General features: G+C 43.3%; 1 protein-coding gene across 1 annotated transcript in view; it reads left to right on the top strand.

The window, feature by feature from the left end:
• exoc4 (exocyst complex component 4) overlaps positions 1-20110 on the top strand; it is a 69262-nt gene that overhangs the window by 6028 nt on the left and 43124 nt on the right. The window contains exons 6-11 of the mRNA XM_003972871.3: positions 291-391; positions 512-666; positions 3557-3737; positions 9562-9707; positions 9820-9908; positions 18710-18806. Of these exons, the coding sequence (XP_003972920.2) occupies positions 291-391; positions 512-666; positions 3557-3737; positions 9562-9707; positions 9820-9908; positions 18710-18806 (769 nt within the window). The remainder of the gene's footprint in view (positions 1-290; positions 392-511; positions 667-3556; positions 3738-9561; positions 9708-9819; positions 9909-18709; positions 18807-20110) is intronic.

Genomic DNA, 20110 nt, shown 5'->3' with positions numbered 1-20110 from the left:
ATGCTGCCACTCTCAATTTAGCCACTAATGTGGCTAAATTGGATGAAGACAGCATAGGGAGTGGAGGGGTGGACAAGGTAATAAGACAGGTACAGGTGTGTGTTATTACAAAAATAAAATTGCATATGTGTGATTTGCTCTTTCAAGGGAGCTGAAACTGTTATTAGATATATAGGTAGGGTGGGTTATCCTCTCAATGTGAATGCGCACATTTGGTTTATAAAAGTGCAAGTTCACTTTTTATTTCTCTCCTATTTTTTATATCTCCACTGAATCGCTGTCTTACTCAGTACGTGAGCTGCAGCCAGATGTTCGTGAATTAAACCAAGCAGAGCTCCCTGAGGTGGATCCCGAGGAGAACAGCGCCGAGTTCATGGGCATCCTCATCAAGGTAGGCACACAGGCAGCGCTCAGCACGTTATGTTCTATCCGTCCTATGTTCTATGCTGCTTTTATTTTGTTCTGGGCATATGGAAAACCCTTCACGGATTTTGTTGTCATTTTATGTCAGGCTCTTGCCAAATTGAAAAAAATCCCAGAGGCCATCAAGGCCATAATGGAGCGCCTGGAACCAGAGCTGAAGCAGATCGTCAAGCGGTCCACCACTCAGATAGCAGACCATGCTTATCAGAGAGGGGAGAGCTTGGCTCAGGAGAGCCAGCCAAGGTACAGTACACAGCAGGGACGGGCAAATCCAGTCCTCGTGGGCCGGAGTCAAGCCGGGTTTTCTATCCTACGGGAAGACACACCACTTTCACCTGAGGTGAAAGCAGTTTCTGCCTGGTAGGATACAAAGCCCGGCTTGAATCCGACCACCAAGGCCTGGATTTTCCAATCTCTGGTATACAGAATAATGGAATATCTAGGTTCACTGAAGAGGACATGACCAATGGATAAATTAAAATGTTTGTTGACAATTGAGAATCTTGGCGTTTGCAATTTTGGTGATGCCAAAATGTTTTTGTGTATCTAGTGCTGGGAGTGAGGGCAGCCGGCCTCATGTTTGGGTTGTAGCCTCAGGGTGTTCATAGTCAGACAGGCAACCAGGTGTGAAACACTGTAAAGGTGACAACTGGATTCACCCCTGCCTCAGACCATGAAAACAGATCCTCTGCTGCTTTAAAACCAGACAGGCCATGCTTAAGGACACACACACACACACACCGACACACACACACACAAAGCCTCACCTGCTGGAGTGGACTGGTACATTTTAAAAGCAGTCACATCCTCTCCTGCCCACATCCACACCGTGAGCGCGCAGGCTCGGCAAACACAGGGTCTCAGTCCACTGATCCTGAACCATTTAAGAGCAACGTCTTGTTTTCTGTCAGTGATGTTCTTCCTGGCCTCATCTGCCTTCTTCTCACAGTTGCCTGCTGAATCTCATCTGACCTCGGTGTGACAGGGCAGTGCGTGGCTCATTCCCGGCACCACACTTTTACAGATTGCTTCAAGCTAGCCCGTGTGTTAGCACTTAATGTGGCTTGTTTTTGGATGCACGCACAGCCAGGTCCGCTTACGTTCACTTCAATTTAAACTCAAGGCTTGTTGCTATGGAAACTCCTGCAAATGTACCACTTGCGTGGAACCATGATCTTGCATACTGCACGCTATTTTATTTATTATTTTATATATCGCTGCAGTCTCAGAGGAAATACATAATCACTCATAAACCATGCGTACTAGCTTTAAGATCATATCCACATAGCTCCATTTATGTGCATTTTAACTTCTTTTACAAGATTTTTTAGTTTAGTCACAGGCGGCCACTACAGCCCCCTAAGTGCGTTGCCAAGTTCAATCTTGTTGAATTTTTATCAGTTCAGTTTTATCTTGAGGCGTTAAAATAAATTCCCTGAATTTCAAATGCAAGATTGATTACAAGACTGAGCACTGGTCATTTCTCTGGGTTTTTCCATATCGTGCATTTCTTTGCTCCTGAGAAGTTTGGGAAACAACTGGACTTTGTTCATGTGACTGAAAGGTTCTTAGACCCCTCTTAAATGCCAACGTTGACACCATTCCGTTGTCTGCGGCTTGTCAGCTGACCTAATGGCAATCTCATCATCGTCCTCCCAAAGCGAAACAAAGTGCATGCGCAGAAATACTTGTGGTCAATTAGTTAGAGATTGCACGTCCGTGCGAGCACTCCCCTTTCGTCCCTCCCGACCGTTCATCAGCTCCACATGTCAGCTTCGATCTTGAGGGGAAATGAGAATAGAGGTCTTGATCAACAGACAATATGGATTAGGAAGGCCTCCACTGGGAGATAATGAGAAGGACTGGGCACACCAGAGTTTGTGTGTGTACAGAGGGTGGGCTATGAAATATGTTGGGGAGTGTTGAGAAATTACAGCAAAACTGCACCGAATAAAATGTTTTCAGTTCTTAATGCGTGAAAGATAGAGAAAGAGATGAGGAGAGAGGCCGAGGGGATTTCTTGAGTCGTTGACATTTCGCAGCTTCTCTGTCTCATGAACATCTTTCACGCGCTGAGTTATAGCTTATGGTGATTTGTGCCTGCTTTCTTTTCCATTAATAACGTTTACTTTCTCCTGCTGCCAGGTAGTGACAGACAGCCAAGCCAAGTGCCCCAGTGAGCCATCCGTCTTGCCCTTACATTATCCTTGCAGCTCCTAAAGGAAGCCTTGCCCACTCCCAGTACCGTTTTCCCCTCCACACCTTTATTTTCTCCAGCATTGAAATAGTCATTTGTATTAACTTGTCGTCCACGATTACGCACGGTCTGTTCACAGAATTCTGATGTATCCCTGCAGCGGTGATTTCCACTGATTTGTTTTTCGTCCATCAGTTGCATTATTAAACGCGCATCCCCACGAGTAAATTGTAAAATCTTTCAAATGCAAATATTAGACAAAAATGGTTGCGTAATACAACCTTTGTGTCTGTTTATGTAACTGCAGTGGCTCTGCTGAGATGAAATAGGCACTTACTGATCCAGGTACATGTTCAGCTAATGCACACTATGTTCACTCTTTACTTTGAAAGCTTTGTCCTTCTGGATGAAGCCAGTATAGACCGTTTGTATGAAAGCATTAGCGTAGATGAGGGAACTGTTACTTTCCAATGCAGTCTCTGTAGTACTCGGTTAAAGTGGAAGGTCTATTTGCATTTGACCGTGCCTTCTCTTCCAGGAAGAGCCAATTAGAACTCACAAATGTAACTCGTTTGAATCTGTTTTGGGTAGCACATTGATGCCAGGTTGAAATAGTTTCAAATAACTGCAACATTTCTTTCATGAAAATACAGGAACTGCACTCTAAATTCACTTTTGCATATGAAGTAATTAATATTTTAGTAGTATGAATTAGTTTGCATGTGTAAACATGGTGTGACTGAGGAGGAGAAAGTGGCTTGTCTGTGGCCCTGTCTTTACTACAAACCAAATTATTGACTGTTGTTTATCTTTCAATAAACACCACTTATGAAAGCATAATTTTTATTTGGATTAAGAGGTCTGCTTATCCAGTTCTTCACTCTGCTCTCTGTGCTTCCATCACTTCCTTTCTACTCTCTCTGGCTCCCTCTACAGGCTTCTTCTGGATCTGCTGGAGCTGCTGTTTGAGAAGTTCAAAGCGGTGGCCCAGGCCCACAGCGTGGTGTTGGCTCACCTGCAGCAGATCGTGGTCCAAAGCCCATCCGGGGCACACGAAGAGGGCATCAAGCTCTATGAGCAGGCCGATGTCTCCGCCAAGATCCAGACAGTACTGCAGGTCAGATAAATAGTTTAAGAGGAAAAGGTTTTCTCCCCATTCAAAAAGGGAATTGTTCACCCAGCCGACATCAAATGCAAATGCTTGTGCGCTGTGTCTGGTGGGATAACAGTCACTGCGTGTTTCTTGGTGTAGTTATTTGATATTTGGCTGTATGCCTTCCAGGGCTTTGATTGCACATAGGGATGCCCTGTAATAGCTCCAAGACTTATAGCAGGTTTTGAGCCATTCCCCAACGTGCACTCAGTGCCAACATCCAGAGGCGCCACTCGCCCTGGCTTCTGTGATGGGAGATAATGTAATCTCTTGATTAGAACACTCATTACATGAAATGAGGGTTTCTTATTCACTCACACATGTTATTATTTTCTGACTGATTGTATCGATAGAAAGGCCCACATTCATCCTTCCACCTTTATTGCCGGTCTTCAAGCCTTTGCTGATTACGCTGTTATTTTTCCCCCTCCATCTTTATTTCCATTTCCCCTCTTCCCTTCTTTTCCAGCATGAATTCTCATGCTTCTGAGTGATAGTTCCCCAGCACCTTGTGTGTGCATACCCCTCTTGCTCTTTGTAATTTCCTTCTTAAACTCATTATCAGGCTTTCTTCTTCTCACACTCCTTTCCGAGCCCCTTTGTTTAGCTGACTCTGTCCTAGAGAGTCGCATATCAGCAATGAGAGAAATTAAATTTGCACAACTCCCACAGTGATTCTGTCGCGTTTTATTGGATACCGAGACAGTCATTATCACACAGCAGCAGACACTTGGGGGGGCAGTAACATGTAACGCGGCTTCAGATTTCTGGGCTTCGTTTGTTTTTATAAAGCTACAATAATTGCAGATAATTGAAATTTTTCCTTGTCGATACAACATACACCACTTCAGTGTTGTGTTTTATCCTTGTTGTGTGTTTTATTCCTCTGTAATTAGGACCATTTTTGGTTTACAGGTCAAATTTTAGAACAAGTTTACCTTTTTTGTCATCAACTAAAAGGCGACAAAAGGACAAATAGCATGTGGAGAGAAAGGAATTTAATCAGAGCAGGATTTTTATTTTTGAATTTTCCAAAAGGTTATTTATGAGGAGTATTGTAAAAATCAGGACCTTACACACAGCTGTCCTGAGTGTACCTTTTTCCCCTTCATACTTAATTCACCTATCCTTGAAACCTCCCAGTATACCACTGGTGTTATTTTTTCCCCCACACGCTTCTTAAGGGGGGGAAAACCAGATTGACCTTTTCACATGAAATACTCTCAGACAGATGCATGAACAGAGAAAAACACGAGGCTCAGCCCAGTGTAGGATCCTGGTGGAAGACCGCCGCTCATCAGTGTGTGACTGACGCCCCACTAGGCTTAGAATAGCGAGTAGGTAAACAAGCTTTTGAAAGTCGGCGTAATGGTTCTAATCCCTGCTCAGAAATTCTGGAGATGCCTCTGCTGGCGTTTAATTTCAATGTGGAAGTATTGATTCAAAGCATGAAAGACCCGATACTAGAAAGAGTGTTTTAATGCCACTTTCCATTTTGAAATGTGGCTTGCAGTCAAACGTGCGCGAGTAAAGGTATTGATTATCCACACCATTAGCAAATTTACATTTCCAAGTGTGGACCACTGTGTGCCTTCGCTTCTCCTTATCGCGACATTATGTGTGGACCGTTCCCTTTTTTTCCATCAGAAAGTCTTCTATTCTTCAAAGTGGTAAATTTTTTTGTTATCAAAGACATCTCTGTGAATGGAATTTTTATGTACCCATTAATACTGAACAGCCTTTCCTTTTCAAATGTGTACCCATGAAGACCAGCAATATTCAGTCTGATAGATTTAAAACTTGTCAAAATAACAGGTGCCAAGGAAGTAGCATGAATCCTTAATAAGATGTCAAAATTTTAGAAAGATAGATCATAGAATGTGGGATCCATGCATTCAATATGAAGACCAGTCCACAGCAGTGCTATTAATCGAGCTTTGGTGCGCAGGTCCTCTTGCTAGTGGCATCCTTCACCCGTTCACCTTGTCAGCCGTTGCTCGCGAAACGTACGAGTTTGTTAATTAGCACGCCACGTGCGCTTTCTGCAGAGTGGTGTGATGGGTGACTGCTCGCCATGTCTGTTGTCTGGCACGACTGTGTGACCAGCGTGCAAATCACACTTTTAATGAGTGCAGACAAATTACAAATAGCAAGTTTTCCTGAAAGAACTGAGCTCAAAATGAGACCCAGTGCTCGCAAAACAAAACTATTAGATTTGTTTTCTGGGTTATTATTCGACTTTTTTTCTTTTACTTGTTTTCGACGCTAAAGAAGAGTAGTATTTACTTCAATCATTTAATAGCTCAATTTAGACAAAACTTAGTGATGTTGTGTTTGAGTTAGCGTGTGTCTGTGCCAGAAATCTATCATTCCATACCAGTGGGTGAAATATGCATTGCCGGCTCTTGGCTCATCGCCTCTGCATAAACAAGGCGAATTGAACTGCCAGAGTGCAGCCAGAAGACAATGATCTCTTTTAATTAGATATGAAGCTCAGGCATCGCTACGTTGTTATCGGCCCAACATTTTAATCAATGTGTCACATTTATTCTGCCCTTCAAAGTGCTGTCGTATTTACATATCACTGAGGCCCAGTGGAGTCCTCATTCCTGAATCTGATTTTACTCTGCGTCCCCCGACCCGTCCATATCCATATAAACCTGTGGAGACAGTAGAGGCCCAATGACCCGCTTCTGAATGTTTTTGGGATAATCTGCCTAATTTCTCATTTTACTGAAGAAATGGTGCAAACTTACATTACAATCCAGGTTTGACCCCAACATGTCTATTTCATTTGCATTATGACCAAATTTAGTTCCCATTCCTATAAGACTTTATGCCTGTGCTGCTTTACATCTTAAAAAAGCAAAGATAGCTTCCAGGTATAATTGGAAAATATGTTATTAACCAACCTAATAGGCTAGAATTAGCACAGTGTTTAAGGTGGCTGCTTTAACGTACAGGTGTGAACCTCCTGGTGGCTGCTTTAACGTACAGGTGTGAACCTCCTGGTGTGAACCCTACTGATTAGCACTCCGGTGTTTCACAGCTTTGAGATGAGTTAAGGCTGAGGATCTGTCAGAGCCCGTGAAGGTAACTGGAGTTTCAGGAACACAATCAATACGAGCTGTACAAGGGGAAAAAACTTTCTTTGATGACTTTGCAGTCTCTTTCAACCGGAGAGAAAGAGACCGGGCTCTATATGATTTGTGACCAGACGCCAGCTATGCGGCTTAGTGGGGAACTTGTCGATTTCAAATAAAGCTTTAAGGACAGAACAAATTGTTCGGATATGGGGGGAGTTTTTTGGCCACTTTTGCTGTGACTTAATGAGAGAGACATGTAGGGAAACAGGGGGAAAGAAAATAAAGTGGTGAAGTCCAGATCTATCCCTAATTGCACTGGTTTCTTAGTTGTTGGGACACTAATGGACACTGTGGAGAGTGAGAGCCCCCAATTTTTTAATAGGAGGCTGAACTCAAAGGAGTCTGCATCTCTGCTTTCGAGTTACACTTGAGAAATTCTGATTCAATGTGTTTCTTTGTATATTTGTAATTGTTTCAACTCAGCAGTTTATTTTGACAGCGCGCTACAAAATTTCCTCTGTTCCCAAATTTGTATTCTTTATAATTATTTTACTCAGTGAAGTTGGGATATATTTAGATAGCCCATCCACTTGTAAGAAGAAAAACACTAATTTGCTACACTTGTTTGCTCCAAAGTAACTTATTAGCAGACCTCTTTATCCTGAGGTGTTCTGAGTTTTTCATTTTCTCAACTTTCCTTTGAGCCAGTTTTTCCACCAATACTTCCCCCCCTCTTTTAACTCTGCAAGCACCCTTATATGTTTGTCATTTCATCTCTTTCTATGATGTGGTCCCGCCATCTGTAAAAATCTGTTCTTAGGGCCACGTTAATTGCCTCCGAAGTTCACGGTGTGTCTCTGGGCTAATACAATTTAAACAGGGTCGCCGCTCCTGCATCAGCCCGACGCTGACATTTCATTAAGTCATCCTGGGTGTTAGCTTGCAAGCTAGTGGGGGGTTTTGTAGCATAAGCTCATCTCTAGTATATATTACTGATCGGATTAGCTTCTGCATGAGGCTGGTGGAGACCTTGGGGTTGGAAAAGGTGAAGAAAGCTTTTTTTTTTTTTACAAATCATATCAACTGTTTTGAAGTGTTTTGACACTGAATCAATTTATTAACAAGCCTTTAAGTTGGAATAATGTTACAATTTCCAACTTGTATCTGTGCAAGAAGTCCAAGCAGTTGTAAAACATTTCATCCTGACAAGAAAAAACACTTGTAGAATAAAATAAAAGAGTGATGTAAAAGTAAATTAAATAATTTTAGAGTAACATTAAGGTGGTTTGCTCACCCTAGTTATCCTGACAACAATGTCACATTTGTGTATTTGTGAATATTTGGTCATGATACAATCACAAGAGAATACATATAAATGAATATCGATGCTCATATGTTCAGGTTTTCCCATGCATGAAAGGAAGGTTCTCTCTGCAGTGTTAATTACGTCGTTATGGTTGAGATGGATCTCCATCTGGCTGGCCATTACTCCTGTCCCATTCTGGGCTCACCCACACTGTGCCTTAGAATTACACACAAGAGCTAAATGGCCCCGCTAAATTATGAAGCTATTAGAAACGGGAGACAATTTTAGAACACATGTATTCGCCGAGAGAGCGTGGAGAAAGGGCCGATGAACAGAAATAGACAGCGCAAATGAGAGAAAATAGAAATGTGAGAAACGAGACGCTAGGTTTGAAAAATGAGCCGATGAAATGGGGATCGTGAAAGATGTAATGATGGAGTGGAGGAAGTCAACTTTCTTTTTTGACCTGAGTTCCAATGTGCTTGTCTGGAGCTATTGTTAGAGGTTGATAAGTTTTTCATGAAGCTCTGGGCACTGATGGATTCCACCATGGATCACATGCACGGGTGAGAGCAACGGGCTTCAAGAACTTGGCGGGGCCCTCTGATCTTTTCGTCTCAAAGATCATATACTTTACAAGTTTATCTGTTTTTTGGAGTGGATGCAGGCATATTTGTGTTTTACTGCGGCACAAATGGTTTGACTCCACACTTGGGCTGAGTTGAATCAGTATTTGCATAATACTTTGGGCTCAGTCAAACTGGTGTAAGTGGAAAAACGGAGGGTGTTTTCAACCGGGGGTGAAGTTCTCAACCAGCCCCATAAATCCTGCATCGCCTTCGAATCCCTGACGCGTTTTAATGTGATTTTACTAGATGAAAGTGCAAACTTTGGAAAGCAAGACAGTGGATGCCACCTAAGTTTGTATAAATCCATTTTAGGGACACTAATGATCCAACCATTTGAAACAAACACATCATCAGAAGCTAAATGATGCATTATGTTTCCAGGCTGCTGGAACTTTTTGACCCCACTCAAAGTATACTTTGGCTTTCTGTTTTGCGAGTGCTGGAGAAATGGAGCGTAACTTGATGCATTTCTATATATTTGTGTGCATAATCTATAAATAGAATGGCTGCGAAATGCAACTCAATGGCCAGTTGCTGATCCTAAATTCAATAGAAAGCCAGTGATGAATCGAAGCTCTTTGTCTTTTATAATGGTTTATTAGTCTGAATATTCCACATTTCTTGATCCTTCTCATAGATGTGATGAACAACATATCTGAAAAGGATTAGGATTCGCCTCATTCTGCCGATGTCCAGTGCATCTGCTGTAAAATTGCAATAGTACTTGCGCACTTATGTCTGAGACCTGTTTCTTTATGGTCGCGCAGGTTCTCCTGATGGAGTACTTGGATGTGAAGAACAGCCGCAGCGCCACAGAGCCATCATCCCAACTCTCATACTCCAGCACCGGCAGTGAGTTTGCTGCATTTTTCTCCAAGAAGAAACCACAGAGGGCGAAGCAATCGCTCTTCAAGTAAGGGTCAATTTCAACTCTTCCGCAACTCTGCAAGTTTGTGTTTTTTTGTTGTTGCCTTTTGTGCTAAGCTGTCCACTTCCTTTAGGTAAACCTTTGACCTTTTGCGCAGGTTTGAGTCGTCCTCCCACGCTATCAGTATGAGCGCCTACTTGAGAGAGCAGAGGAGAGAGCTGTACAGCAAAAGTGGAGAGTTGCAAGGTGAGAAGGCTCCTGGTTGTCTCTTTAACAGCTGGATGGGATCTATGAGGTGGTTTGAAAGATGGAGATAATGGCCTCGAAGTGGAGCACAAGGAAAACAAAGAAGAGAAAAATTGGCCGAGATTGCTGGGTCAGAGGGACTCTGGTGTCCACGTAAGAACGGGCTTACTTGTGCGCCTTAAGAAGTAAGAGAACAAAGAGGGTAGCGGGATCTCGCTGCAGTGGAAAGAAAGGGTTTTGGAGCGAGCACGAGTGTAGTACTACAGCAGGTACAGTGGAGATGGGAAGGAAAGGGCATAATGCAGCTCAGGAAGGTCTTCTCTGTGAGAGGATTACAGAGTGTGCAGCAGCAGGAGACATGGCGGAGGGAGAGATTGGCGAGAGGTAGAGAGGCTGGACGACTTTGCCTCAAGGGAGAGGCCTTGAACGCGCGCACACACACGCACACACGCACAGGGAGGGTGAGTTGCACAGTTAAACCCTGGAGTCTCCTCTGCTCCTCTTTCTCTTTCTGTGTTATTCTCTTCATCCACCTGTGACCTTGGGGTGTGCCTAGCAACACCGTGTCCGCTACTGTCCTTTACCTGTACAGCTTGTTGATATTACTTAGATAAAAAGGCAGCAGATGGAACCATATACGTGTAAAAACTGTCCATTACCATATGAAATGCAAGAAAAGCATAATTATTGATAATTGTAAGATGATCAAAAATTAAGACATCTTTTTAGCTCAGTTGAAATTCAAAATATGCAAAATTGCTGCACATCAGATCCAAATAGAAACTACCACACGACTGTCATCACAACATTTCGGTGCAGGTGGTACATGGGTGTCATATATATAAAAAAACACCACTGATTAACTGGGGATTAAGGAATAAATCCAAATGGTCTTCAAATAACTGCTCACGCTTTTTCTCCCGACTGTTGGCAACTCAAAAAGAAAAGGAAAAATGCTTCTTTTTTTGACTGGCTGTATGCCTTGGAGCGTTTATAAGAAGATGAGATTTCTCTGGGCTTTCATTTCACCTGTCACAATGCGTAGCAGCGGACACAAGCCAAGGCTGGGGCCTGAATTGGCTGTAAAGAGATTGAAGGAGTAAGAAATCATTTAGAAAGTGAAATAAGTCTGCTAAGATGGACGGAGGGGGGAAGATGGATGGAGGGAAGGAAGGAGACAGAAGAAGGTTAAAAGTCATTGTTTTCATCAAGGTCCAGCGACGAATCCATTAAGAGATTTCTGAAAGACGGAATTAGAAAAATATGTATTCAGATGGTGTGAAAAGGGAGATTTTCTCTCACTTCACATTAGAGTTGTAGCAGGGACGGTGGCTGAGGGAAAGATTGACTTGATGAGTCCAACTGGCTCAACACTTAAAACGTAGTCATGTGTGTCCCTTGATGTGGAGCTTCTTCAACTCTTATTTTCTCTGTCTGACTTCCAGTCAATATAGTTAATACCTCAGATGGTCACTCGTGCAGCTTTTTAAATAAATCTAATTGTTCAGTATAAATCCAGCTATGCGCCATTTGCAACGGAAGAGGAAAACGTCGGCATCCTTTAGCAGCACGCTAACATTTCTGATTCGTATGTATTGACTTTCTAACCTCCTTCGGCCTTGTATTTGAAATAGGTTTGCTAATTGACGTCTCCCGAGCACCGTACATTCAAGCCACATACATCACATGCAGGCGTGCATTCCCAGGCCTCTTGTGCACATGCAAGGGGGGGCGGCTGGTGTTTAATTGCGAGCCTTCTCCATGGAAACGTGTCTGGTATGCTTCAATTAATCAATGACTTCATCTAAAGACTCAATTACAGCTCCATATGTAGCCACATCTGGAATATGTTTTTGAAATGCATGCAGCGAGATGGGGCAGCAGCATCTGCATGGTGTTCGTATATCCTAGATCCTCAGCTGCCTGTCAAAATATGTCATGCTCGTCAGATTGTTTGTGCCCTGTGAAAACCGGTACTTGAGAATCAGAGAGTCCCCAGTTTCAATCACATTCCCAATGAATAAATTATGAAAATAACAGTTTTCCAGCCATGGAGGTGTTATCCTATATTCCCAATGTATGTCTCCAGGCCTTTACTCTGCCTGGCCCTCTGCACTTTTATTGCTTCTATAGGTAGCGGGTGACTAGTGGAGCCCAAGTGGTCATCTTGTGAGGTGGAATATATCCCAATAACAAGCGCAGTGTGCAGCATGCACACACTGTCAGTAATGCCTTTTCAGGCTTTTTATTATATTCTGAATGTATTTCTTTTAGCGCCTTGGCTGTTCATTGTATTTTGTGCGGTATTACCTCGCCCCAGGCCACGTTTGAAGAGACAACCCTCCTCTCCCAGTGAAGGCCATACAGAAAAAGGCTGTCTATCACCTCACGTCGGCCCCCAGATACGCCTCTAAACAAACATGCTTTGCTTCAGAGTGCTACTTCCATTCCCAGCTCTCTGCCACACCTGACCTCCCTCCACTCCGCAGATGTATTCATAATCAAGTTGGTTGCAAGTGTATTTCTCACAATCCTGGTTTTCTTTTTGATATTCAAATAGATTTGTTCACAGGGTCTCCAGCAAACAAAAGAAACATTCGAGCTGACTCCAGTCTGGTTACAAAATGTTCCCTCCTTCAGTCTTTCTCTCGGCCCACCCATCTAATGCTTTGTCTGAGGTAGAAAAGAATCACTACACTGTATTATGGGCTTCTTGTTTATGTATAATGCTATCACATTCACATGAAAGAGGAGGGAAACGGGGCCAGAGCCGAGGCGGACTTGAAGCGGCGTTCCTTGTCAAGATGGTTTGTACACCCTGATGGGGAAGGAAAGAAGATGAGGTGTAAATGGAAAAAAAACCATCGTGTGGGAGGCACGGTGGAGGTGATTGTGGTTGGGGCAGATGCTGATCACCCTGTGTTTGAAAATGTGAATGCACAAATGTGTTTCTAACGCCAAGAAATTGCATGTTCCTGTAGAGGTACAGTATGTGGGATGTTGCATAGCTTGGGCAGTGGGAGTGTGATTCCCGGACATTCTTTATTTGAAACTCTGTCCACCGTCATTCCCGGGAGGTTGTCCAGGTAACTGTCATCGCCCCCCACTACATTCCACTTCAACATCAGTGTGAGCTCATTGCTCAGTTTTAATTATATGGAAGTGGTGGCGCTGCATTTTCAATGGTTTTTTTTCCCGATCATTTATTCTTCCCGTGTGCTGACTGATGTCAAGGCTAATGGTTGTTCCCTCATCTAGTAGTGTGAATCAATTCTTGACTTCCCCGAACTTGCAATTATGATTTATCATATTCATAAACGGAACCTCAGATGGAACTCGGAGGTGAAAAAAATCAATATTTATTAAAGGATTGCGGTACCAAAGAGTCGAAGACGCCTGCTTAGCTGTGATTGACGCACAGCTTTATCCGCCATTTCTTTCTTTCTCTCACTTTTGTGATTTAATGTTTAATGCACGCCTCTCTTTTCCTTTGTTGCTGTTTGCTCTTTGGAGATTGACGTTTTAATAGATTTCTAGGCGTATTCTAGCGTGGAAGACCTGATAACGGAGCTAAAACAGATTGAAACAGTTAAACCTTGTCAAACTAAGCAATGTGTTGTATTTTTATCTCGAGTCGCCGTGCGTGAATGTCAGTCTAATGACTCAAAAAAATCATATATTCATCATTTCATGGCTCAGAAGGAAGACTGCATGAAATAGGATGTAGCAATATTTGCTCCCTTCAGGGTGCTTAGCTTTGGTGCAGGAAAACACATTACTTCCTTGTTTGTGTGTTTAGTATAATTTCTTGTTTTGTGTTTGCTACATGCTGATAGATAATGTATGAATCCAGAGGACTTTTTTTTTTTTTTTGCCTTTATAAGCGCTTTAGGGCGTGTTCACCGTGAAAAGATGACAATATGAGAGCCGTTAATAATCTGTGTAGGAAATCACTGGTTTACCTTTTTGGAGCATACTTCATTTCATTTTCCTGTAACTTTCCCAACAGAGTTCAGAAAAAGTACAGGTCACCCTTTGTACCGGAGAGCTCTACTTCTGCATGTGTGTGCGCCATAGAAAAAAAGGTCCTGTCAGCATAGATGAAATGTAACGCATGCCCTAATTGAATGACATGTTGTAGAAAGGTCTACACGCCTGCACACGGCCAAAGTGACACGAGAAAATGACATGTTTTCTGCTCTTATTCAGGTGCCAGACCTTTATGAATCACTTTGCCCCTGCAGCGGCGTAACTGAAATTGTAGATAAAGTACCTGGTACCTCTGTTACCTGACAGGCTATTACTGTGAAAAGCCTTTATTTGCTTTCAGTGTGAAAGCAAATATGGAGCGGCTTTGCATATTGTGGAAAGACACACACAGGCGCGCATATGCCCTTCCGTGGTGTTCGCTTTTGATCGCCGTGTTCAATCTGCTTTCGCTTAATTTCCATGCCGGTATACTGGTTAAAACGTCAGTGCGGCACTCTTTCCCCGCGCACATCTGCCGCGGTATCTGCGATTTAATTACAGAAGCTCAGAAATTAGAGTGCAGCATGGAGACGGTGTGGAAAATGCAACGTGACTTGTAATAATAATATTCCACTTTTACTGCACTGTATCATCAAGCCCCTTGTCATGAAAATGAAGATTCTTTGCATTGCTTTTTTTCTGGAGCAGTGACAGAACTGCTGCTGGTATATTTCCCATTACATTCTGTCATATCTGGTCCTTTGGACCATTATGGGTAATGCACATCTAAACCTAATCCGACTTAGATTATTAAACACAATTTAGCTACAGCTGTGGGAATATCCCGATCTATTCCCAGGTGGAACAAAATATGATAAATGACCTCAGCAGTGGCTTCTTTTTATTATACACAGCAGGTAGAGTCATTCACTAGTAGGCACAAGTGGCAGTATTTCTATATTTATTGAGGGTTTAAACAACGTCAAATCTTATAAATAATCAAAAATAATCACAGAGAGTTGAATGCAGTTACAAACAGAGGTAGAATTGACAGATTTCAGGGGACAACAGAGGGAATTTTACACAATGCGGATATTTCATCAGAGAGCAAATGCTTTGTGCACCGGCTCAACCTGAGGCTAATTTTAATCTGCATCGGTCTCATCTGCCACCTCGGTGTTTACCTTTAATCTCAGAGCTGCTGATTGGAGAAGATCTAGAACTGAACAAGTGGAGAAGGGGAGGGCTGGAGGGATGCAGGAAGGGCACGAAGTGCTGGAGACCATGACACCTGCACAGCAGCAATCTGAGTGGAATAACTAGCGATAAACAGCACACGCCCATTGCTGTCCCAGCATGCAACAGGTTCTTCTGGCAAAGAGGAGCATTGTCCGAGTCCCCGCTGGGTCCAGTCAAAGACGTGACGACACACGCGGTTTTTAGCCTTTAAGCTAACACTCCTGCACTTGCATGCAAACACAATCAATCACTCGACTCTTTGCTAAAGTTGAGCAGTGGATTTAGAGTTTGATGATTGGAGTTAGTATAGGAAGAACAGTGGTTTTAACCCATAACATCCTGTGTTTATTTCCTATGCCAAATGCCACACAATAAATATTAATCCTGGTGTGGGTGCATTGTTGTCACGGTACCACAGCTAACAGATGTGCATTCATTAAACTCAAGACCACAGAGACACTGTATGCCTCAGCGACACCTTTAATAATTAATTCATGCCAATCTGCACCTGAATTTATTTATAATATAATTTATTTATGCCGTCTATTCTCTGCCGCGGTTTGGATTTGGTTTTGTGCAAGCTTTAGCAGAAGAATCCAATCCCATCAAATTACCTTTAATAATAGAAGGCTCTCATTACGACCCGATCAGACGTGAAGACAGCCTGAGTCGAATGGGTTCCTCAACATTGACCAGAGACTCGTTTATTTTCTGCACCAAAGTCATTGTAATTAGATCAGATGTTTTTTTTTTATGTGAATATGTAGCGGATGGCCTCTTTGATTATTTCACAAGCATGCACCCACACACATTAATATACAGAGAATATTGCTTGAATTGATCTCTCAAAACTAATCTTCACAGCATAACGGCGACAGACAAATGAGGCCACTGAGGTTGAAAATTGGATTATTCTATATGGTGATATCTATTTGTGGAATTTACTATGAAACCTGCGGCACCAGCAAACAGACTGATCGAGAGGCCTTAATCAAAGGGAGAGCATTGCCTCGTGCTTTCCTGTGACATTTTAGTCACAGCACTGTAAAACTGAGGTTTCAAGTTTGAATAACAATTTTTTTAGCATACAGTATCTATATTTCGACTGCATTTTACTTCCTCACAGACTCACATGGTGAGCAACAACATGGACCCAAACCACTTGCAAATTAGGGATTAGGACTCCCCTTTCTGTCTCTGCGGCAGTCGTCTCGCTGCCGCTGACGCACTCAGAGATGCACCCAGGAACACGCTGCTCCCAGGAGATGCAGTTTGTTAAAGAAGGTGTTACACGTCATTCTATTTCATTCTAAATCTGGGTGAAAGTCCAGAATTCATCTCGGCATCAACCCTGTTTCTCATCAAAACCAGGAAAGTGTAGGTAATGCAATTTCACTAAGTCACTGCCTGACTTGATTACATGTGGGATGGGTAACGCATGCTAAGGCACCCCAGGGGGGCGGATGGCTGTCACTCATTGTGTATGAGCACATGGAAGGTGGCTATGTAGATCCGCTACATCCACATACGCTCTTATCTCTATGTCTACATGTGTGTTTTTTCAGCATGTAATAATAGCTTAGCATGCTAGGTGTGTGTTGTAGCCGACGCACTGGTCCTGAAGAGTGATTTCAGGCAGATTTGGCCACATGAGAATGTGCAGCTTTCCAGCCAAGCACCACACCTTCACAAGCATCTCCCACTAATCCTGGATCAGACCCACACACCGGGGGACTCCAATGCACCCACACGCGCTAACACACAAAATGACAACTTTACATATTTTTTTCTCGATGGCGAGCTGGTGGCAGGTTGGTGGCATCCTGGCCTGAACCGGCAGTCACCCTGACACGTCGAGACTTCTCTGAAGGATTCTGTGCACATTATTATGCACAGATTTATTATTCATCGGTGCTCTGCCCTACTGGCAGCCGGTCCCAGACCCCATGGATCAATGAGGTCGCTCGCTTGCTCTTTTGTCTGACACAAGATGCCGATGTTTGAAGCGTGAAATTAAATTGGTCGGCGCCACTGCTAAAACACACATGGTCGCTGGCCTGGCGGGAAAGGAAAATCCCACCGACTTCCCGAGAGGCTGGGGGATGCGGATGTCATTGATGAGAAACGAAGGCGTCTGCAAGTTGATGACAGTGACAGAAAAGTTCGTCTGGCTCTTTCCACGCCGATGATCGCTGAGAAAAGGTCGACAAACAGGAACGCTTGCGGCTGCTTTTAATTGAGTCTTAAGAAGGGAGGACTCGCATGTTGGGATTGGCTGGAGTGCATCATGAATTGGTTCCGCGTTTCCACTTTGGAGCTCTGTTGCGAGGTCACCTACATGACTTTCATACCAACTCATCACTTCAGAAATCCTTTGATATGAATCTTTTAGATGGAACGAAGGCCTACTTTGTCATTCTCATGAAAACGTGGTGAATCTTCTCTCCTATCTTTTAAAATGAAAGCTGTTCCATTAGCGGTGTCCCAGGCGCAGGCTACTATGAGCCGATATGCATTTGAATGCACGGCTGGGCAGGTAAAGAGACGCAGGTCTTCAGACCGCGGCGGTGTGTATTTCTTTTATTACACAACTATTGCAAGGCCGTATTGGACATGGAAATTTAACAGATGAAAGAAGTAGGGCGAGGCTTTGTGCCACAATGCGCTCTTACTATTTGGGAGCACACATGCACAAACCTTCAATTTAAAATATGGATGGGCTCGTAACCACAATTGACCCCTGGGGGGCCAAGCCTGTAAGGCATGAGACAGACTAGCTAAACAAAAAAAAAGTAATCAGCAACAAAGTATTGGTGACATAATGAGACAAAATTAAAGCTTTCTGAGAATAAAGGTAAATGGCCTCGAAAATATGATCTCTCTTAACTTTGTTCTGGTGCACATTGGTGCACAGGAGAATATTCCTCTTTGCTCTTTGTGATATCTTATTTCAAAAAACGAAGGGCCTGACGAACTGAACCCCTGAAGCCTCCAGCCGTGTTTATCTCTGGCACAGAGATGACTCGGTAATGCTGCATTCCTCCTCCACTGGACCTTTGTGAGAGTGTCGTGAGGGGCTGTGGATTCGTGCACATTAATTCAGAATGAACACACACAGAGACGGGCTCATTTTGCCTTTCACTTTACTGTATTGACGAGTCGATCCTCCTCCTCCGGTAATTATATCGATTATTTCAGGATTAGTGGAATTAATGAGCCGCGGTGTTCTTCCTCTCCCCTATGATCTCCTCTTCTCCCTTGTGACATAACCCTTCTCTCATACACACAGACCCCCTCCCCCCCCCACACACACAGCATGCCACATGGCAATGATTCCCTGATTAACCCCATTAGCTCCGGGTGTTCGCCCACACTGCGGCACTGCCAATGGAGGCAGGTAACCGAGGATGTGTATAGATTTGTGATGGAGATCTCTCCCGATTGAGTGTTGTGTTTATTGGGGCTGAAGGTTTGCTCCAGGAGTTTATGCTACAGAGTCATTTGGGCTGTTTCACCACTTGTTCAATTTAATCAAACACGTTGCTCTTAACTTACTATTCCAGGGCCTTAAAAGTCTGTTTCCTTTATTCCAGGTGGTGCCGATGACAACTTGATTGAAGGTGGAGAAATGAAATTTGTGTGTAAACCGGGAGCGAGGAACATCACTGCGATCTTCCAGCCTCTTCTCAGGTACGGTCATAATGGCGAGCAGTGCTCTGAAAGGACTGCCGGACCACGGACCTGAACCCAAGCGCAGTCATTTGAAAGATTGCTCGAAAATGTGCTTTTTCCTCGGCTACAATGCGCTCAGCAACGCAGAGCTCCAAAAGAGTCATTGAAGTGCACGAGAGTGCAGAGGTAGAGCACGGGCACACGTACAGAATAAATGAAGTTGGAAGCAAGTCATACTTTCAGGCGGAAGAAGTGAAGAAGAATTAATAGGATGCCATAACCGCAATGCAACAAATCCATCATGGTGATCCCAAGACTTGCAAAGCTGTGGCATGGTGTGACTCAGAAAGGTTCTTTATGATCCACAATAACAGAAGGCTCCGTAAGAAAATAAATGAAAGACTGTCTCATCCGTCCCTACCATAACACATTATTTGTATCTAAATGTGTATCACTCCATCCTATCTGTTGTGGTTTAAAATGGCCAAATCACTCACGACGTGACCCGGTGTCAGTAAAATCTAAACTCATTATGGGACATGTCCCCTTAGTCACTATCTATTGTGGTATGTTGTAAATCAAAGCTAACAACGTATACTTTACATAAATTCTGATCCAAACTGCTATGTTGATAGCATCCAGGAATTAAGAGTGACTGCCGCCTGTGCTTCTATTTCTCATTATTTTGGAGTAGTTTGAAGGATCGTCTTTGCGGCAGCAGGTTTTGCTGTGTTATTTCTTTCTGTACGGCGATGCCGTCTCAAGCTAGTTGCTAAATTTAATATTGAAGCGGTTTAATTGGATTTGTGTCCATGCAGTGATGCATTACCTTTTCGGACCCATTACTCAGTGCTATTTCCTGTGTTCACACTGCAGTAGTTGGCGTACACTTTCAAAATCATGGAGCGCGTTTTTAATGGACATGGACAGTGTGAGAGCATCTTCTAAGCAAAACAGTCCACTTATCCATTGAAATTGCTCAAATCTGTCAGGTTAACAGATGTTTTGACTGTAAAAGCATCTCGAGTGGTCAGGATGCAGACATTCACACGGACCATCCGGGCAGTAGATGATAGTGTGCTAATTTCATTTGTTCCTTGGCTTTTTAAAGTTTGCCCAGTGAAAAGTCAGGGTAAAAGCAGTGCAAAAGTAAGTCGCAATTAAATTATGCGGATCCCACGATCATTAAATGTTGGATAGACTGCTAAACAATATCAAATCAGAGAAATTGCTACAGTTCTGTGGTTAATTGGGCGCCAGCTGTTGGGTCCATTTTGTGACCAGCTTAAGATGCTTTTATTGTTTATTGATCTGTGGTCCTT

The sequence above is a fragment of the Takifugu rubripes genome, chromosome 18 (genome assembly GCF_901000725.2).
Source record: "Takifugu rubripes chromosome 18, fTakRub1.2, whole genome shotgun sequence".
Lineage (NCBI taxonomy): Eukaryota > Metazoa > Chordata > Actinopteri > Tetraodontiformes > Tetraodontidae > Takifugu > Takifugu rubripes.
Note: the sequence above shows the minus strand (reverse complement) of the source record. Positions and strands in the feature narration are given on the sequence as shown.